This window comes from Oncorhynchus tshawytscha, unplaced genomic scaffold (assembly GCF_018296145.1).
Source record: "Oncorhynchus tshawytscha isolate Ot180627B unplaced genomic scaffold, Otsh_v2.0 Un_contig_6433_pilon_pilon, whole genome shotgun sequence".
Lineage (NCBI taxonomy): Eukaryota > Metazoa > Chordata > Actinopteri > Salmoniformes > Salmonidae > Oncorhynchus > Oncorhynchus tshawytscha.
Window position 1 is genome coordinate 1 of NW_024608491.1, and position 22,500 is coordinate 22,500.

Genomic DNA, 22,500 nt, shown 5'->3' on the forward strand with positions numbered 1-22,500 from the left:
CTGCAGCGATACGCCAATCCATTTGATTTGTGCTATCACAAATGCTATCATTGTTTTTCAACAGGACAATGACCCAAAACACACCTCCAGGCTGTGTAAGAGACTATTTGACCAAGAAGGAGAATGATGGAGTGCTGCATCAGATGACCTGGCCCTCCACAATCACCCGACCTCAACCCAATTGAGATGGTTTGGGATAAATTGGACTACAGAGTGGAAGGAAAAGCACCCAACAAGTGCTCAGCATATGTGGGAACTCATTCAAGACTGTTGGAAAAGCATTCCTCATGAGGCTGGTTGAAGGGAATGCCAAGAGTGAGCAAAGCTGTCCTCAAGGCAGAAGGTGGCTACTTTGAAGAATCTAAAATCTATTTTGATTTGTTTAACACTTTTTTAGTTCATGTGTTATTTCATAGTTATGATGTCTTACTATTATTCTACAAAGTACTAAATAGTTAAAAAATAAAAATACATATTTTTGAATGAGTAGGTGTGTCAAACTTTTGGCTAATTTACTGTATATATGTAGACATGTAACCGGTTCTGTGCTGCACCGCTGTAGCTCTGCGTTGTGTGTGGTTGATTGACACTATAGACGTGGGCTGTGGAGATCAGGTAGTTTTAATTCAACATAATTCACTCTCTGCATCCTGCATCTACATCCAAAAACGAAATAAAACTTTTAGTGCCACATTATGTTCTGCGAATCGTCACCTCTTTCTCTCATAGTACATCAAAATGATTTTAGAATACAAAATTAGTACAGCCTCTCCTTATTATGCATCAACACATAACATATTTTAAAAAAAATAATAAAACCACATACCTGCATCCAAAAGGAAATCAAACATTTGTAGAGCCACATTATGTTCTGAGAATCGTCACCTCTTTCTACAACAGATGCACGATAGGAGGGTCTGGGATCATTCGAGGAGCTGGCCATCGTTCACACATACAATAAAATAGCCTGCTATTAACCATGTTGAATTCAGAATGTTGATATCATCCTAAAAAGTACAATTACAAGTGCATCTTAACAATACCATCCACTTATGAGTAACCTCTAAATATACAACATTATTCATTGAACAAAACACTGTGAATGACTTTGTGCTTAAAAGAATCAAAAGTTTCTGAAGACAGAAAAGGCGCGCCTACCTCTCATAGTGCGTCAAATGATTTGAGCACGAGCACGCAGGGCAAAACGTAAGTACCACTCCCCCCTTCTCCCAGGATGCAGCATAATGACAGATCAACACGACATATTAATATATGAAGCTGGTGAAATACATAGTACTTTAACAACTGTTACATACACAAATATATATATTATACACTACATTAAATCAATATTTATACTTTGTACATTTTGAATGAATAGCAGGACAGAAAATAATTGTCCAATTCACGCACTTATCATGATCATGGTCATCCCTATTGCCTCTGATCTGGCGGGCTCACTAAACACAAATGTTTCGTTTGTAAATCATGTCTGAGTGTTGGAGCATGCCCCTGGCTATCCGTAAATGTAAAAAAAAAAGAAAATGGTGCCTTCTGGTTTGTTTAATATATGGAATTTGAAATTATTTATACTTTTACTTTCCATACTTAAGTATATTTTATCAAATACATTTACTTTTGATACTTAAGTATATTTAAAATCAAACACTTTTAGACTTGAACTCAAGTAGTATTTTACTGGGTGACTTCCCCTTGAGAAATGTTCTATCAAGGTATCTTTACTTTTACTCAAGATTCACAATTGGGTACTTTTTCCACCACTTGGGCCAGTAACCGAAAGGTTGCTGGATCAAATCCCGAGCTGACAAGGTAAAAATCTCTCTCTGCCCCTGAACAAGGCAGTTAACCCACTGTTCCCCCGTAGGCCGTCATTGTAAATAATAATTCGTTCTTAACTGACTTGTCTAGTTAAATAAAGATTAAATAAAAATAAATACATTGAAATTATTATATTTGTATTTAAAATCACTTGGAGCTGATTTCCTGGTGTTTTTACAGTCTATTATGTTTATTTGTTTTGCTCATTAAAACTTGGGGGGCCAAATAAAACCACCCGTGGGCCGCCAGTTGGGGAAACGTGGTTTATACTTAAAGTCCAGTTGGGGTGGTACTGCAACATATTGACCAACAGCCATTAAACCCGACCAAACAAGGACAAGTCCTGTTGCGCTGCGGGAGTCGGCGAACAGGAAGTTCCGGGCAGGCGTCAGCCATAATGAAAGCGCCAGAACTGTTCTCTGAAGACGATAGCTTTTTATGTCCGTTTCAAATGTATTACTAAAAGGTATGTCATTGCACGTTTAAACTTTATAATATCGAAAGAACGTGTCAGGTCATAAATCCGTCAAGTTATTATCGCGTTTGTTAATAAAGGTTTTATGACGTGTTATTGTTGTGCTAAACCGAATGAAGAACGTGCTAAAACATATATTGTTAGTCATATAACGTTAGACTTTGGGGTTAATTTACATTATTTCGTCAATGTAATTTAATAAAGAATCAATTGATTTGAGATTTCTGAGTTCGTTTGACATGTTTATTATTCTGATTATTACCATATGTTAATGAGCTGGTAAAATGGCGGCGCCTCTCGGTCTGAGTCAATAGACTTGCAGGCTGTGCGGCTGCACCAGAGAGACAGTTTCAGGGTTGTTTTACTGTTTACAAGCAGAATGTCATGTTCATCTGATTTCTACATGTCACTGTAACAATATTCACACACATTCAGTTGTTTCTATATTTATCTATAGTTGTTACTATGGTGTGAATGGGAAATACAATCGTTTTTTTGTGGGTGAAATAAGTAGAAAATAGTCCATCAAACAAACTGCAACCTTGTATTAAACGTTTATTTAAGTGAATGTAGGTAGTCTACTTTATTTTAACTGCACTTAAGGAGTGAACATTATTTACGATAAGGACCTCTGAAAGGAAAATGGATGCCCGTCAACAAAATATACATTGAACTTAACCCCCCTGAATGCTTGCTTTTTTCAATAAAAGAGGCCCGTGTGTGGAGGAACAGTATAATTTTGGGGGACTAGGCCTAATCAACAATAAAATCACAGCACAGCCATTGGTTATACAGCATTAAACGCGTTTGGGATTAACACGTGTGGGTTGGAATAACCTTTTTGCAGTATTTACACCTCCCAGCAACTATCATAGAAATACAGTATAACTTTGCTCTGTGCTTCCTCCCAGCATGCACTTGGTATTCTATAGGCTATGGATCATTTGATTGACATCACACTAAATAGCCTATAGTCCCACTTGATATTGTCCAGCAGAGAATCAGAGATGAGGGGAGGCATCAGCCACACATTGATATATTTAAGTGATAAGGTCAGAGGGGTTTGTTATATGTCAATATACCACGGATAAGGGCTGTTGTGGAGGGCCTGGATACAGAATTATTGCTATTATAAACTGGTTACCAATGTAATTAGAACAGTAAAAAGGAATGTTTTGTCATACCCGTGGTATATGTTCTAATATGCCATGGCTGTCAGCCAATCAGTGTTAAGGGCACAAACCATCCACCAATTACAAATGACAGGACCCTCTTCTGGACTAGATTAAAACAATACTCAACCCTCCCCTTGACTGACATTGAAAAAGCATAACCCTCATTTTCCTCCAGGTAACCATTCTGTACATTTAGATTCTGTACATTTATATCTCTTATGTTGGGTCATTTAAAGTGTGAACTTTCTGTCTAATAAGAATTAATGTTTTGCTCTCAATGTTTAACTACCTGATCTGTTGAAATGAGATGATTGATCAAGAAAAAATACATTTTTAGAGAATATAGAACCAGAACTGTTAAGACAATAACTTTGTGTCCGTATCTCTTTATTACTACAGACCGACTCAGATTAAGTCTGAGGCCGGTAACATCAACAGTGAAGACAATCCCAGCCTGCCACTCTCCTTCCACACTGAGTCCAAACCTATAGTCACTGGGTCCTGATTGTAACAGTGGAGCCCAGTTTGTACTGCAGGATCCAGAGATGGCATCAGTGAAGCTGGAAGACTGCAGTCAAACACTGGAGCTGAATGTCAACATTAAAGATGAAGAAGAGGAGGAGAAGATTAGGACAACTGTTAGTCATGGTAACAGCAGGTTCTATCTATCTATAAATTATCTTCATAAATTAGACCTCCTTAAGTTATGACCAGTCTATTGATAGGTTGACTTCTGTAATTCTGACAACACATCCCTGAACAACTGAGTTATCTGGAGTGATCAGAGTGTAGACTAAAGAAGTGAAGTAGACAAACTGCCAGTGTTTTAAAGTTCTATGAAATGAGTCTGTAGTTACTAACCCTTGTCATAGTGAGTGGAGGATGATATGAAATGAGTCTGTAGTTACTAACCCTTGTGATGATATGTAGTTACTAACCCTTGTGATAGTGAGTGGAGGATGATATGAAATGAGTCTGTGTAGTTACTAACCCTTGTGATAGTGAGTGGAGGATGATATGAAATGAGTCTGTAGTTACTAACCCTTGTGATAGTGAGAGGAGGATGATATGAAATGAGTCTGTAGTTACTAACCCTTGTGATAGTGAGTGGAGGACTATATGAAATGAGTCTGTGTAGTTACTAACCCTTGTGAGAGGAGGATGATATGAAATGAGTCTGTAGTTACTAACCCTTGTGATAGTGAGTGGAGGATGATATGAAATGATGAGTTACCAACCCTTGTGATAGTGAGTGGAGGATGATATGAAATGAGTCTGTAGTTACCAACCCTTGTGATAGTGAGTGGAGGATGATATGAAATGAGTCTGTAGTTACTAACCCTTGTGATAGTGAGTGGAGGATGATATGAAATGAGTCTGTAGTTACTAACCCTTGTGATAGTGAGTGGAGGATGATATGAAATGAGTCTGTAGTTACTAACCCTTGTGATAGTGAGTGGAGGATGATATGAATGAGTCTGTGTAGTTACTAACCCTGTGGAGGATGATATGAAATGAGTCTGTAGTTACACCCTTGTGATAGTGAGTGGAGGATGATGAAATGAGTCTGTAGTTACACCCTTGTGATAAGTGGAGGATATTTGAGTCTGTAGTTACTAACCCTTGTGATAGTGAGTGGAGGATAATTATGCCTTTTTCGACTGTTACCAGGGTTCTGGTCAATTCTAGATATTTTGGGAAATAGACTGAAATTACAATTCTCTTCAAACCTTTTCATTTAGGAAAATGTGGAATTGGAATTTGGTTTACTTTCTGAATGGACTGTTATTTAAATGGAATTGCCCCCAACCCAGACTGTTACCCACTTTTAGAATAGTTTTACTCCCCTGTATTGTACAGCCTACTGATATGAATACATATGTCACTCGGTACAGACAGAAGAGGACTGGCCACCCCTCAGAGTCTGGTTCCTTTCTAGGTTTCTGCCTTCTAGGGAGTTATTTTCCTAGCCACTGTGCTTCTACATCTGCATTGCTTTGCTCTTTGGGGTTTATTTTATTTTATGGGTACATCTGCATTGCTTTGCTCTTTTATAGGCTGGGTTTCTGTAAATGCATTTTATTCAAATGTATTTTATAAATCTTTTACATCAGCAGTTGACCACAAAGTGCTTCACATAAACCCAGCCTAAAAACCCCAAAGAGCAAAGCAATGCAGATGTAGCTTCATAAAATACATTTGACATGAATAATCACACCAATTGACTGGTTCTTCTGATGTTGTTCACACAGGAGAACATGTTGAGACATTCTCTACATCCAGAGAGACACAGCAGGAAGATCACAGAGCCAAGAGTTCTCATCACTGCCCACATTGTGAGGAGAATTTCCCAATTATTACAAAACTAAAATTACACCTAAAAATACACACAGGAGAGAATCTGTATTCCTGTACTGACTGTGGAAAGAGATTCACAACATCAAGGGCTCTGACACTTCATCAGAGAGTGCACACTGGAGAGAAGCCTTACTACTGCTCGTACTGTGGGGAGAGTTACTCTCAACAGAGCAACTTCAAAAACACCAACGTCTACACACAGGAGAGAAGCCTTACTCCTGCTGTGACTGTGGAAAATGCTTTACAACATCATCTGAGCTAACAGTTCATCAGAGAACACACACGGGAGAAAAGCCTTACATCTGCTCTGACTGTGGGAAGAGTTTCTCCCACCTGTGTAACTTTAAAGCACACCAACGTATACATTCAGGAGAGAAGCCGTACTCCTGCTCTGACTGTGGGAAGAGTTTCTCCCGATTGTATACCTTAAAATCACATGGACGTACCCATACAGGAAAGAAGCCTTACTCCTGTTCTGACTGTATGAAGAGTTTTTCTCACCAGGGTAGCTTTAAAGCACACCAACGTATACATACAGGAGAGAAGCCTTACTACTGCTCTGACTGTGGGAAGAGTTTCTCTCAACAGAGCAACTTAAAAACACACCGACGTATACACACAGGAGAGAAGCCTTACTACTGCTCTGACTGTGGGAAGAGTTTCTCTCAAGAGAGCAACTTAAAAACTCACCAACGTAAACACAAAGGAGAGAAGCCTTACATCTGCTCTGTCTGTGGGAAGAGTTTCTCTCTACAGAACCAATTAAAAACACACCAACGTATACATAAAGGAGAGAAGCCTCATCAGTTCTCTCAGACCAGCTGAGATTAAAATTTAGTGATGGAGTGATTTTTATCTGATTGCTTGACTTGGACTGAAATAGGTGCCGGCACTTTATATTTAGCTTCAGGACCTCCACAATACTTTTGAGCTCATCTATAACAGGAACAGGAGCTCAAGCAGTAGAACATTTGAGGGCCTGGTACTCCGCTCTGTTAAGTTCCTGCCCAAGTCAAGCGCCGGAACTCACAACATGTATCAGATAGAGATGGTGTGATGATCAGTCACCATTAGTTTGGGGGGGGGGGTTGGTTTTTATTACATAGTTACTTGTTTAATGATACACAGTCTCTGAAACGACAATATGTGTTTATTAAATTGTCTTTTAAAACTAGGTTAGTTATTATAGTTATTCATCATCAATGGGTTTGGATAATTGCATTCAGTGGCATTACTAGTCCTGTGCTTTCGGGGCTTCAGCCCCGGATGTTTTAGGCCCCACACTTTGGATGGTAAAAAAATATATACTGTGTATCTGTAAAGTATTCAGACCCCTTCCCTTTTTCAATTTTTTTTTTACATCCTTATTCTAAAGTTTGATAGTGAAATTTCGTGCAAATGTATTAAAAATAAAAAAACAGAAACCTTTCGATATTCAGACCCTTTTCTATGAGACTTGAACTTGAGCTCAGGTGCATCCCTTTTCCGTTGATCATCATTGAAATGTTTCTACAACTTGATTGGAGGCCACCTGTGGTAAAATCAATTGATTGGACATGATTTGGAAATCAAGCACACACCTGTCCATATAAGGTCCCACAGTTGACAGTGCATGTCAGAGCAAAAACCAAGCCATGAGGTCAAAGGAATTGTCAGTAGATCCTGAAACAGGATTACGTTGAGGCACAGATCTGGGGAAGGGTACCAAAACCTTTCTGCAGAATAGAAGGTAACCAAGAACACAGTGGCCTCCATCATTCTTCAATGGAAGAAGTTTGGAACCACCAAGACTCTTCCTAGAGTTGGCCGCCCGTCCAAATTGAGCAATCGATGGTCACTCTGACAGAGCTCCAGAGTTCCTCTGTGGAGATGGGAGAATCTTCCAAAAGGCCAAACATCTCTGCAGAACTACACCAATCAGGGCTTTATGGGAGAGTGGCTAGACGGAAGCCACTCCTTAGTAAAAGGCACATGACAGCCGGCTTGTAGTTTGCCAAAAGGCACCTAAAGTACTCTCAGACCATGAGAAACAAGATTCTCTGTACTGATGAAACCAAGATTGAACTCTTTGCTTCAAGTCCGGAGGAAACCTGGCAACATCCCTATGGTGAAGCATGGTGGTGGCAGCGTCATGCTGTGGGGATGTTTTTCAGCAGCAGGGATTGAGAGACAAGTCAGGATTTAGGGAAAGGTGAACGGAGCAAATTGCAGAGAGATCCTTGATGAAAACCTGCTCCAGAGCACTCAGTACCACAATGACCCTAAGCACACAGCCAAGACAACGCAGGAGTGACTTCGGGACAAGTCTCTGAATGTCCTTGAGTGGCCCAGCCAGAGCCCAGACTTGAACCCGATTGAACATCTCTGGAAAGACCTGAAAATAGATGTGCAGCGACGCTCCCCATCCAACCTGACAGAGTTTGTGAGAATCTGCAGAGAAGAATGGGAGAAACTCCTCAAACACAGGTTTGCCAAGCTTGTAGCATTATACCCAAGAAGACTCGAGTCTTTAATCACAGCCAAACGTGCTTCAACAAAGTACTAAGTAAAGGGTCTGAATACTTATTTAAAATGTAATATTTGAGTATTTAAACAAAGATAAATCTAAAAACCTGTTTTTGCTTTGTCATTATGGGGCATTGTGTGTCGATTGATGAGGGGAGAGACTGGCCAGTCAGTAAAGCGCCTCATCCACCACCACTAACAAACCTTGAACCAACTGCTAAACAAGGTAGCGAATCAGGAGAAAAGGATAATAAAATGTATTCAGACCTGGAAATAGGAGTTTCCTTTCACATGATACAGAGGGAGAACTGATGTACAGGATTTCCCATTTGCACGTAAGTTGTTGAATAGTTTAAACTGTTGTAGTGAATGTTGATTTTTTTTAGCAACCCATTATCGACTGACAGGTTCAGGTTGTCTCACTACACTGAACAAAAATATAAAATGTACATGTAAAGTGTTGGTCCCATGTTTCATGAGCTGAAATAAAAAATCCCAGAAATGTTCCAAACACACAAAAAGCTTATTTCTCTCAAATGTTGTGCGCAAATTTGTTTACGTCCTTGTTAATGAGCATTTCTCCTTTGCCATGATAATCCATCCACAGGTGTGGCATATCAAGAAGCTGATTAAACAGCATGATCATTACACAGGTGCACCTTGTGCTTTGGACAATAAAACACTACTTTATTAAAATGTGCAGTTTTGTCACAACACAATGCCACAGATGTCCCTCAAGGTTTGTGGTTGGCTTGCTGACTGCAAGAATGTCCACCAGAGCTGTTTCCAGATAATTTAATGTTAATTTCTCTACCATAAGCCGCCTCCAGCCTCATTTTCAGAGAATTTGGCAGTTTGTCCAACCGGCCTCACAACCGCAGACCACATGTAACCACGCCAGCCCACGACCTCCACATCCGGCTTCTTCACCTACGGGATTGGCTGGGGGTTGCTGAGGAGTATTTCTGTCTGTAATAAAGCAATTTTGTGGGGAAAAACGTATTCTGATTGACTGCGCCTGGCTCCCAAGTGGGTGGGCCTTTGCCCTCCAAGGCTGCATCCCTGCCCAATCATGTGCAATTCATAGATTAGGGCCTAATTAATTACATTGAAATAGACTGATTTCCATATATATTAACCCAGCAAAAATAAACGCCCCTTTTCAGGACCCTGTCTTTCAAATATAATTGGTAAAATTCCAAATAACTTCACAGATCTTCATTGTAAAGGGTTTAAACACTGTTTCCCATGATTGGTCAATGAACCATGAACAATTCATGAACATGCACCTGTGGAATGGTTGTTAAGACACTAACAGCTTACAAGCAATTAAGGTCACAGTTATGAAAGCTTAGGACACTAAAGAGGCCTTTCAACTGACTCTGAAAAACACCAAAAGAAAGATGCCCAGGGTCCCTGCTCATCTGCGTGAATGTGCCTTAGGCATGCTGCAAGGAGGCATGAGGACTGCAGATGTGACCAGGGCAATAAATTGCAATGTCCGTACTGTGAGATGCCTAAGACAGCGCTACAGGGAGACAAGACAGGCAACGGATCGTCCTCGCAGTGGCAGACCACATGTAACAACACCTGCACAGGATCAGTACATCCAAACATCACACCTGCGGGACAGGTACAGGATGGCAACAACAACTGTCCAAGTTACACCAGGAAGGCACAATCCCTCCATCAGTGCTCAGACTGTCCACAATAACCTGAGAGAAGCTGGACTGAGGGCTTATAGGCCTGTTGTAAGGCAGGTCCTCACCAGACATCACCGGCAACAACGTCGCCTATGGGCACATACTCACCGTTGCTGGACCAGACAGGACTGGCAAAAGTGCTCTTCACTGACGAGTCGCGGGTTTGTCTCACCACAGATTTGCGTTTATCGTCGAAGGAATGGGCGTTACACCGAGGCCTGTACTCTGGAGTGGGATCGATTTGGAGGTGGTGGGTCCATCATGGTCTGGGGTGGTGTGTCACAGCATCATCGGACGGATCTTGTTGTCATTGCAGGCAATCTCAACGCTGTGCGTTACAGGAAGACATCCTCCTCCCTCATGTGGTACCCTTCCTGCAGGCTCATCCTGGCATGACCATCCAGCATGACAATGCCACCAGCCATACTGCTCGTTCTGTGCATGATTTCTTGCAAGTAGAGGAATGTCAGTGTTCTTGCATGGCCAGGGAAGAGCCCGGATCTCAATCCCATTGAGCATGTCAGTGAGCAAGTTGACAGTGAGAGGATGTTTATTTTTTTGCAGAGTTTGTGTGTATATATATATATATGTGTGTATCTTATATATACAGTTGAAGTCAGAAGTTTACATACACTTAGGTTGGAGTCATTAAAACTCATTTTTCAACCACTCCACAAATGTCTTGTTAAACAAACTATAGTTTTGGCAAGTCGGTTAGGGCATCTACTTTGTGCACGACACAAGTCATTTTTCCAACAATTGTTTACAGACATATTATTTCACTTATAATTCACTGTATCACAATTCCAGTGGGTCAGAAGTTTACATATATTAAGTTGACTGCGCCTCTAAACAGTTTGGAAAATTCCAGAAAATGATGTCATGGCTTCAGAAGCATCTGGTAGGCTAATTGACACCATTTGAGTCAATTGGAGGTGTACCATTGGATGTATTTCAAGGCCTACCTTCAAACTCAGTGCCTCTTTGCTTGATCAGCCAGGACTTCATAAAAACATTGTAGACCTCCACAAGTCTGGTTCATCCTTAGGAGCAAAATCCAAACGCCTGAAGGTACCACGTTCATCTGTACAAACAATAGTACTCAAGTATAAACACCATGGGACAACGCAGCCGTCATACCACTCAGGAAGGAGAAGCGTTCTGTCTCTAGAGATGAACGTACTTTTGTGCGAAAACTGCAAATCAATCACAGAACATCAGCAAAGGACCTTGTGAAGATGCTGGAGGAAACAGGTACAAAAGTATCTATATCCACAGTAAAACGAGTCCTATATCAACATAAACTGAAAGGCAGCTCAGCAAGGAAGAAGCCACTGCTCCAAAACTGCCATAAAAAAAGCCAGACTACGGTTTGCAACTGCAAATGGGGACAAAGATTGTAATTTTTGGAGAAATGTCCTCTGGTCTGATGAAACAAAAATAGAACTGTTTGGCCATAATGACAATCATTACGTTTGGAGGAAACAGGGGAAGAATACCATCCCAACCGTAAAGCACAGGGGTGGCAGCATCATGTTGTGTGGTTGCTTTGCTGCAGGAGGGACTGGTGCACTTCACAAAATAGATGGAATCATGAGGATGGAAAATTATGTGGATATATTGAAGCAACATCTCAAGACATCAGTTAAAGTTAAAGCTTGGTCGCAAAAGGGTCTTCCAAATGGACAATGACCCCAAGCATACTCCCAAAGTTGTGGCAAAATGGCTTTAAGGACAACAAAGTCAAGGTTTTGGAGTGGCCATCACAAAGCCCTCACCTCAATCCTTTAGAACATTTGTGGGCAGAACTGAAAAAGTGTGTGCGAGCAAGGAGGCCTACAAACCTGACTCAGTTACACCAGCTCAGTCAGGAGGAATGGGCCAAAATTCACCCAACTTATTGTGGGAAGCTTGTGGAAGGCTACCCAAAACGTCTGACCCAAGTTAAACAGTTTTAAGGCAATGCTACCAAATACTAATTGAGTGTATGTAAACTGACCCACTGGGAATGTGATGAAAGAAATAAAAGCTGAAATAAATAATTCTCTACTATTATTATGACATTTCACATTCTTAAAAATAAAGTGGTGATCCTAACTGACCTAAGACAGGAAATTTTTACCAGGATTAAATGTCAGGAATTGTGAAAAACTGAGTTCAAATGTATTTGGCTAAGCTGTATGTAAACTTCCGACTTCAACTGTATATATATATATATATATATATATATATATATATTAATAGTCGGGAAACAGGAAGTTCCGGGCTCCAGACACAATGAAGTCTGCGGAACTGTTCTCTGAAGACAGTAGCGTGTGTGTCCGTTTCAGAAGTATTACTAAAGGTATGCAATAGCACGTTTAAACTGTCTAATATCGAAAGAACATGTCATCATATGTTAGGTAACAAATCCGTCAATGTATTATCGCGTTTGTTAAAGGTTTTATGACGTTTTTGTGCTGAACCGAGTGAGTGAAGAACGTGATTAAATATAATTTTAGAAGTCACATTTAGCTAGCTAAGGTTAGACTTTGGGTTTGTCAGAGTGAATGGATGTACATTATTTCGTCGATGTAATTTCATAAAGAATCAATTGATTTGAGATTTCTGAGTTCGTTTGACATGTTTATTATTCTGATTATTTCCATATGTTAATGAGCTGGTAAAATGGCGGCGCCTCTCGGTCTGAGTCAATAGACTTGCAGGCTGTGCGGCTGCACCAGAGAGACAGTTTCAGGGTTGTTTTACTGTTTACAAGCAGAATGTCATGTTCATCTGATTTCTACATGTCACCGAAACAATATTCACACACATTCAGTTGTTTCTATATTAATCGATAGTAGTTACTTTGGTGTGAATGGAAAATACAATATGTTGTGAGTGAAATAGTGGAAAATAGTACATAGTTATGTCTCAAACTGCAACCTTGTATTAATTGTTTATTTAGTCATTTATGCATTAACGTGAATTTGAGGAAGTCTGCTATAGCTTATCTGCACGTAGAGGGAACATGTTTAATAAGGGTTACATGGAGAAAATATCTGAAAGGAAAATGGAGGCCGTCCTGTCAGCAACATATATTAGACATAAACCCTCCATGAACGGGGCTGCGGGCCAGAAGGTCGTGGGTTCGCAGACCACCGTGAACAAGAGTAAGGGTGGATAGATTCATGGAATGATTTCATCATAAAATATATCTATCATCGTATTTGCAGGTCTGAGGGGGAAGAAAAAGCCTTTTTATAAACATTTCATACAAGTCTCTGTCATTTTACGTATTAGCCAAATGTTTTTAATACCACACAGGCTAAGAATGGAGAAAGGCCTACGTGTTCATCTCCATATTTCTCCAATGCCAAATCAGTGTTTCTTGTTTGCAAAGAAATTGTCCCGGTTTGCAAATAACTAAATCAGAGACCATCTGACATGATTGGTGGGCGGGAGGTCCAGTATAAACACAAACTTGCTTCCTTGACAACAGCTCTGCTCCGTTAAGCGCTAGAAGTATAAAAGCCCAGATGTCTGCAGAGGATGCATCTGCAGTCAGATATCGGATTGACCATCCAGTCTTTTAGCAGAGAAATGTAAAGCTCTAACTGCTGGCTACTCTCATTCTTTGTCTTTAACCCAACAAGCATTTCCATAAAAGCTGTCTGATACTGATTATTGGAGGACCAAAAAAAGCCAATACCGATTAATCGGCCGATTTTTAAAAAAATTTAAAAATATATATTATTTGTAAAAATGACAATTACAACAATACTGAATGAACACTTATTTTAACTTAATACAATACATCAATAAAATCAATTTAGCATCAAATAAATAATGAAACATGTTCAATTTGGTTTAAATAATGCAAAAACAAATTGTTGGAGAAGAAAGTAAAAGTGCAATATGTGCCATGTAAGAAAGCTAACGTTTAAGTTCCTTGCTCAAAACATGAGAACATATGAAAGCTGGTGGCTCCTTTTAACATGAGTCTTCAATATTCCCAGTTAAGATGTTTTAGGTTGTAGTTATTATAGGAATTATAGGACTATTTCTCTCTATACCATTTGTATTTCATTAACCTTTGACTATTGGATGTTCTTATAGGCACTTTAGTATTGCCAGTGTAACAGTATAGCTTCCGTCCCTCTCCTCGCTCCTCCCTGGGCTCGATCCAGGAACACAATGACAACAGCCACCCTCGAAGCAGCGTTACCCATGCAGAGCAAGGGGAACAACCACTCCAAGTCTCAGAGCGAGTGACATTTGAAACGCTATTAGCGCGCACCCCGCTAACTAGCTAGCCATTTCACATCGGTTACACCAGCCTAATCTCGGGAGTTGATAGGCTTGAAGTCATAAACAGCGCAATACTTGACGCACAACGAAGAGCTGCTGGCAAAACGCACGAAAGTGCTATTTGAATGAATGCTTACGAGCCTGCTGCTGCCTACCACCGCTCAGTCAGACTGCTCTATCAAATCATAGACTTAGTTATAAAATAATAACACACAGAAATACGAGCCTTAGGTCATTAATATGGTCGAATCCGGAAACTATCATCTCGAAAACAAGATGTTTATTCTTTCAGTGAAATACAGAACCGTTCCGTATTTCATCTAACGGGTGGCATCCATAAGTCTAAATATTCCTGTTACATTGCACAACCTTCAATGTTATGTCATAATTACGTAAAATTCTGGCAAATTAGGCGGCCCAAACTGTTGCATATACACTGACTCTGCATGCAATGAACGCAAGAGAAGTGACACAATTTCTCCTGGTTAATATTCCCTGCTAACCTGGATTTCTTTTAGCTAAATATGCAGATTTAAAAATATATACTTCTGTGTATTGATTTTAAGAAAGGCATTGATGTTCATGGTTAGGTACACGTTGGAGCAACGATACGCACCACATCGATTATATGCAACGCAGGACACGCTAGATAAACTAGTAATATTATCAACCATGTGTAGTTAACTAGTGATTATGATTGATTGTTTTTTATAAGATAAGTTTAATGCTAGCTAGCAACTTACCTTGGCTTACTGCATTCGCGTAACAGGCAGTCTCCTCGTGGAGTGCAATGAGAGGCAGGTGGTTAGAGCATTGGACTAGTTAACTGTAAGGTTGCAAGATTGAATCCCCCGAGCTGACAAGGTGAAAATCTGTCGTTCAGGGAACGAGGCAGTTAACCCACCATTCCCTGGTATGCCGTCATTGAAAATAAGAATGTGTTCTTAACTGACTTGCCTAGTTAAATAAAGTTGTAAAAAAAAAAAGTAGGCCAAACCAAAAATACGGATTTCCGATTGTTATGAAAACTTGAAATCGGCCCTAATTAATCGGCCATTCCGATGAATCGGTCGACCTCTAGTTTAAACATCTTCTATTGTACAGAAAGTAAATAGCTTAATAAATTGGTAGCGACATAATTAGATTAGAAAGTCTTTTTTTGTTTGTCTCCTGGGCTATAGAAGGTTGTAGCTCAGCCTCAGAATGTCAAAGAAACAACGTAACTTCTTTCCTGGTTATTTTACAGCCTGTTTCTGGCGTAAAGCAGCGCTGACCAAAACACTGTTACAGATCTCTTTATATCATCAGATCAGTTTGATTTTCTTCATGTTATCTAACAAGTGGGGGGCCTGTGCTTTTTGACAGCATCTTCACTAAAAGAGGCCTATGGCATAACCCCTCAAGTGGAGTCTGGGTTTTAACTCAACAGCCCTTCACTGACATTCACTGACATGGAGGTAGGCTATTTAAAGAGTGTATGGTGAGTGTGCGGTAGTCCATGCGCAAGATTGTGTGTATTTTTTGGGACTTGGCCTAATCAACAAAAAAATCTGAAGAAACCTTTCGCTCTCTTCCTCACAGCACAGCCATTGGTTAGGATAGGCCGACACAGCACAGCCATTGGTTAGGATAGGCCGACACAGCACAGCCATTGGTTAGGATAGGCCGACACAGCACAGCCATTGGTTAGGATAGGCCGACACAGCACAGCCATTGGTTAGGATAGGCCGACACAGCACAGCCATTGGTTAGGATAGGCCGACACAGCACAGCCATTGGTTAGGATAGGCCGACACAGCACAGCCATTGGTTAGGATAGGCCGACACAGCACAGCCATTGGTTTAGGCCGACACAGCACAGCCATTGGTTAGGATAGGCCGACACAGCACAGCCATTGGTTAGGATGACACAGCACAGCCATTGGTTAGTATAGGCCAACACAGCCATTGTTTAGGATAGGCCGACACAGCACAGCCATTGGTTAGGATGACACAGCACAGCCATTGGTTAGGATAGACACAGCACAGCCATTGGTTAGGATGACACAGCACAGCCATTGGTTAGTATAGGCCAACACAGCACAGCCATTGTTTAGGATAGGCCTACACAGCACAGCCATTGGTTAGGCAGCATAAAAAAAAAACGTTTTGGCTCAACAAGCATAGAGCAGGCCGTTTCTCAGGGTTGGAATAGCCTTTGCAGTGTGTAATGCAGCCTAGTATATTTACACCATCCCAGCAACTATCCTAGAACCATATTATAACTTTGCTCTGTGCTTCTCCCAGCATGCACTTCGTATCCTATAGCCCAGGACTCTCCAACCCTGTTCCTGGAGAGCTACAGCCCTGTAGGCTTTCGCTCTAACCCTAATCTAGCACACCTAATTCTATAAACTGAACCAATGGGGTTGGAGTTAAAACCTACAGGAGGGTAGCTCTCCAGGAACAGGGTTGGAGTTAAAAACCTACAGGAGGGTAGCTCTCCAGGAACAGGGTTGGAGTGAAAACCTACAGGAGGATAGCTCTCCAGGAACAGGGTTGGAGTTAAAACCTACAGGAGGGTAGCTCTCCAGGAACAGGGTTGGAGTGAAAACCTACAGGAGGGAAGCTCTCTAGGAACATGGCTGGACAGCCCTGCTTTAGCCTATAGACTATGGATCATTTGATTGACATCACACTAAATGGCCTATAGTCACACTTGATATTGTGGCCCAGCAGAGAATCAGAGATGAGGGGCGGCATCAGGCACACATTGATATATAGCCAATCAGCGTTCAGGGCTCAAACCACCCAGTTTATAGAGCCTAATAAGCAAGTAATTGTCAAACACTGAGAAATATTGACATGTCATCAATTACAAATGACATGACCCTCTTATGGACTAGATTAAAACAATACTCAACCCTCCCCTTGACTGAAATTGAAACAGCATAACCCTCCCTCATTTTCCTCCAGGTAACCATTCTGTACATTTAGATCCATCTCTTATTTGTGTTATTTAAAGGGTGAATTTTGTCTAATGTTTTGAATGAAGGTTTTGTTGGCAATGCTTAGCTACCTGATCTGTTGAAATGAGAGAATTGAACAACAAAAAATCTAATATCTTTTGAGAAGTAAAGCACCAGAACTGTCAAGGTTGTTTTCTGCTTCTCATATCTACAGGACGACTTGAATTAAGTCTGAGGCCGGTAACATCAACAGTGAGGACAAACGCAGCCTGCCTCTCTCCCTTCCACACTGAGTCCAAACCTACAGTCACTGGGTCCTGATTGTGACAGTGGAGCCCAGTTTGCTCTGCAGGATCCAGAGATGGCATCAGTGAAGCTGGAAGACTGCAGTCAAACACTGGAGCTGAATGTCAACATTAAAGATGAAGAAGAGGAGGAGAAGATTGGGAAATCTGTTAGTCATGGTAACAGCAGGTTCCTCATAAGTTAGACTGGGTCATAAGTTAGACTGGGTCATAAGTTAGACTGGGTCTAACGCTAGGAGAGAGGAGACTAAAGAAGTGAAGTAGACAAACTGCCAGTGTTTTAAAGTTCTATGAAATGAGTCTGTAGTTACTAACCCTTGTGATAGTGAGAGGAGGAGGATTCTGGGTAATTATTTTCACCCCTTTAGCCTTAGACTGTTGCCATGGTTCTGGTCAATTCCATATCATTCAGGAAATACACTGAAATTCCAATTCTCTTCAATGCTTTTCAATTAGCAGCATTTGGAATTTGGTTTACTTTTTGAATTGATTGGAATTGAAAAGGAATTGACCCCAACCCAGACTGTTACCCACTTTTAGAATAGTTTTACTCCCCTGTGTTGTACAACCTACTGATATGAAGTCATATGTCACCCGGTACAGACAGAAGAGGACTGGCCACCCCTCGGTTCCTTTCTAGGTTTCTTCCTATGTTCCTCTGTTCCTGCATTCTAGCAAACCTACTCATTCAAGGGTTTTTCTTATTTTTTACTACTTTCTACATTGTAGAATAACAATGAAGACAAACTATGAAATAACACATGGAATCATGTATTAACCAAAAAAAAATAGAGTTAAACAAATCTAAAAATATTTTATATTATTCAAAGTAGCCACCCTTTGCCCTGATGACAACTTTGCACACTCTTGGCATTCTCTCAACCAGCTTCACCTGGAATGCTTTTCCAGCAGTCTTGAAGGAGTTCCACATTTGATGAGCACTTGTTGGCTGCTTTTTTTTTTTTTTTTTTTTGAGTGGGCAGGTTGATGAGAGACAGTCAATGTTTCACACGTTATCCAGATAATGACGGTTAGCACTTGGTGGTCTATAGCAGCTTCCCACCAGAATGGGCTTTAGGTGAGGTAGATGAATCTGTAGCCGTATTACTTCAACAGTATCTAACATGAGATTGTCTCTAATCTTTACAGGAATGTGGTTCTGAATATAAACAGCAACACCTCCCCCATTGGCATTTCTGTCTTTTCTGTAGATGTTATAACCATGTATTGCTACCACTGTATCATCAAAGGTATTATCTAAGTAGAGTTTCAGAGATAGTCTAAATATGAATGTCATTTGTAACTAGCAAGTTATTGATATCATGAACCTTGTTTTTAGGTTACATATATTAATATGGGCTATTTTTAGCACTTTTATGGGTTGCTTGATTGTTTTTAATGCTTTACTGAGAAGCTTATCAGGTAGAATTACTTATATTATGTACATTGGAGATGATAGTGCTGTGAGCTGCACAAAGTGGTCTTCTTACTAGGGCACACCGGTAGCCATGCTGGTTAAGTGTGGCTTTGAATTCGAAATAAATCACAGACAGTGTCACCAGCAAAGCACTCCCACACCACCTCCATTGCTTCACGGTGGGAACCACACAAGCAGAGATCATCCGTTCACCCACACCACGTCTCAGAAAGACACGGCAATTGGAACCAAAAGGACAGACCAAAGGACAGATTTCCACCGGTCTAATGTCCATTGCTTGTGTTTCTTCGCCCAAGCAATTCTCTTCTTCATATTGGTGTTCTTTAGTAGTGGTTTCTTTGCGGCAATTTGACAACGAAGGCCTGATTCACGCAGTCTCCTCTGAACAGTTGATGTTGGAGATGTGTCTGTTACTTGAACTCTGTGAAACATTTATTTGGCCTGCAATCTGAGCTGCAGTTACGTCTAATGAACTTATCCTCTGCAGCAGAGGTAACTCTGGGTCTTCCTTTCCTGTGGCGGTCCTCCTGAGAGCCAGTTTCATCATAGCACTGGATGGTTTATGTGACTACACTTTAAGAAACTTTCAAAGTTCTTGAAATGATTGAGTATTGACTGACTTTCATGTGTTAAAGTAATGATGGACTGTTGTTTCTCTTTGCTTTATTTCAGCTGTTTTTGTCATACTATGGATGGTATTTGACCAAATAGGGCTCTTCTGTATCCCACCCTTACCTTGTCACAACACAACTGATTGACTCAAACGCATTAAGAAGGAAATAAATTCCACAAAGTAACTTTTAACAAGGCACACCTGTTAATTGAAATGCATTCCAGGTGACTTCCTCATGAAGCTGGTTGAGAGAATGCAAAGCTTTCATCAAGGCAAAGGGTGGCTACTTTGAAAAATCTAAAATATATCTTCACTATTATTCTACAATGTAGAAAATTGTAAAAATAAATGAAAACCCTGGAAGGAGTAGGTGTCCAAAGTTTTGACTGGTACTGTATATCACACCAACTGACTGGTTCTTCTGATGTTGTTCACACAGGAGACCGTGTTGAGACATTCTCTACATCCAGAGAGACACAGCAGGAAGATCACAGAGCTAAGAGGTCTCACCACTGCCCACATTGTGAGGAGAATTTTCCAATTCTATCAAAGCTAAAAGTCCACTTAAAAATACACACAGGAGACAATCTGTATTCCTGTACTGACTGTAGGAAGAGATTCACAACATCAAGGGCTCTGACACTTCATCAGAGAGTGCACACAGGAGAGAAGCCTTACTCCTGCTCGTACTGTGGAAAATGCTTCACAACATCCTCTGAGTTAACAGTTCATCAGAGAACACACACTGGAGAAAAGCCTTATATCTGCTCTGACTGTGGGAAGAGTTTCTCTCACCTGTGTAACTTTAAAGCACACCAACGTATACATGCAGGAGAGAAGCCGTTCTCCTGCTCTGACTGTGGGAAGAGTTTCTCTCAACAGAACCATTTAAAGTCACACCAACGTATACACACAGGAGAGAAGCCTTACTTCTGCTCTGACTGTAGGAAGAGTTTTTCCCACCTGTGTAACTATAAAGCACACCAACGTATACATGCAGGAGAGAAGCCATTCTCCTGCTCTGACTGTGGGAAGAGTTTCTCTCAACAGAACCATTTAAAAGCACACCAACGTATACACACAGGAGAGAAGCCTTACTACTGCTCTGACTGTGGGAAGAGTTTCTCTCGATTGGATACTTTAAAATCACATGAACGTATACATACAGGAAAGAAGCGTTACTACTGCTCCGACTGTAGGAAGAGTTTCTCCCACCAGGGTAGCTTAAAAAACACCAATGTATACACACAGGAGAGAAGCCTTACTCCTGCTGTGACTGTGGAAAATGCTTCACAACATCATTTGATCTAAAAGTTCATCTGAGAACACACACTGGAGAAAAGCCTTACATCTGCTCTGACTGTGGGAAGAGGTTCTCTCAACAGAACCATTTAAAAACACATCAACGTATACACACAGGAGAGAAGCCTTACTACTGCTCTGTCTGTGGGAAGAGTTTCTCTCAACAGAGCAACTTAAAAACACACCAACGTATGCATAAAGGAGAGAAGCCTTACTACTGCTCTGACTGTGGGAAGAGTTTCTCTCAACAGAGCAACTTAAAAACACACCAACGTATACATAAAGGAGAGAAGCCTCATCAGTTCTCTCAGACCAGCTAAGATTAAAATCACTCCCATCACTCAATTTTCATCTCATTGCTTGACTTGGACTGAAATAGGTGCCGGTACTGTTTTGTATTTAGCTTCCACCACATACATCATTCATAAGTAAATTATCGGTTATAAAATATAAATTGGTATGTGTTATTCACTGACATGTGGACTTAAACTTCATTGTGTTCTGTGACATTTTAATCACTGCGTTGTAGAGATGATCTCTTTATCTATGTATGTTGCTATTGTGAGGTTGACACACGTCTAGCAGATTTAATTAGTCTGTCATAGGTTGTTATTCTATTCGTATTATACGGTAATTCATCAGTTCTGCCCCACAAAGGAAAATGTCAATAAACTCAGTGATGTACTTTATGGTCTGCGGATTCAGTTTCTTCTAGTTTCCATGGTTAGTTTCCATAGTTTCCATAGTTAGTTTCCATGGTTAGTTTCCATAGTTTCCATGTTGTTGGAGAGTCAGGTGTTGCTACACTGTTATTAACATTACAATAATTATCAAATTGCATCTGTCAATAGTTCTTTCTTTTTTTTACTACTACAGAATTTTTCAGTTTCAGAGAAGTATTTTTAACTATTGGACAAGTAAAAAATAATTTGGACAAGTGGCAAGAAAAGATCATGTCCAGCCCTGACATACTTAAGAAGGTGCAAACTGCACTATATATACTAAAGTATGTGGACACCCCTTCAAATTAGTGGATTTGGCTATTTCAGCCACAGCCGTTGTTGACAGGTGTATAGAATCGAGCACACCGCCATGCAATCTCCATAGACAAACATTGGCGGTAGAATGGCCCTTACTGAAGAGCTCAGTGACTTTCAAAGTGGCACCGTCATAGGATGCCACATTTCCAACAAGTCAGTTTGTCAAGTTTCTGCCATGCTAGAGCCGCCCCAGTCAACTGTAAGTGCTGTTCTTGCGAAGTGGAAACGTCTACAAGCAACAACGTCTCAGCCGCAAAGTGGCAGTGCATAAAAATCGTCTGTCCTCGGTGGCAACACTCACTACCGAGTTCCAAACTGCATCTGGAAGCAATGTCAGCACAAGAACTGTTTGCCTGGAGCTTCATGAAATGGGTTTCCATGACCGAACAGCCACACAAGCCTAAGATCACCATGCACAATGCTAAGCGTCGGCTGGAGTGATGTAAAGCTCGCCGCCGTTGGACTCTGGAGCAGTGGAAACGCATTCTCTGGAGTGATGAATCACGCCT

At 40.8% G+C, this 22,500-nt stretch overlaps 3 protein-coding genes across 3 annotated transcripts in view; all 3 read left to right on the plus strand.

Moving 5' to 3' along the window:
* Window positions 1–2,281: 2,281 nt before the first annotated feature.
* Window positions 2,282–21,102, plus strand: LOC121843567 (gastrula zinc finger protein XlCGF7.1-like). Its single transcript, XM_042313294.1, has 4 exons — window positions 2,282–2,305; window positions 3,889–4,137; window positions 17,508–17,757; window positions 20,089–21,102. Exons 3-4 carry the CDS (start codon window positions 17,655–17,657, stop codon window positions 20,958–20,960), a joined length of 975 nt encoding a protein of 324 aa, XP_042169228.1. The 5' UTR covers window positions 2,282–2,305; window positions 3,889–4,137; window positions 17,508–17,654; the 3' UTR covers window positions 20,961–21,102.
* Window positions 6,017–7,231, plus strand: LOC121843566 (gastrula zinc finger protein XlCGF49.1-like; the record flags this gene model as incomplete). Its single annotated transcript, XM_042313291.1, has 1 exon — window positions 6,017–7,231. A coding segment is annotated over one exon (656 nt), but the record flags the coding sequence as incomplete, so codon positions are not given.
* Window positions 12,314–22,500, plus strand: part of LOC112241222 (zinc finger protein 883-like) — a 35,462-nt gene continuing 25,275 nt past the window's right edge. Inside the window, exon 1 of the mRNA XM_042313293.1 lies at window positions 12,314–12,399. The gene's annotated coding sequence lies outside the window, so the exon portion shown is untranslated. The remainder of the gene's footprint in view (window positions 12,400–22,500) is intronic.

Bases quoted from the DNA above. Each gene is read 5' to 3' on its own strand.
- LOC121843567 (XM_042313294.1), top strand. From the start codon at position 17,655: ATGGCATCAGTGAAGCTGGAAGACTGCAGTCAAACACTGGAGCTGAAT. The intron at 17,758-20,088 runs GTAACAGCAGGT...TTGTTCACACAG, and splicing joins TGGGAAATCTGTTAGTCATG to GAGACCGTGTTGAGACATTC.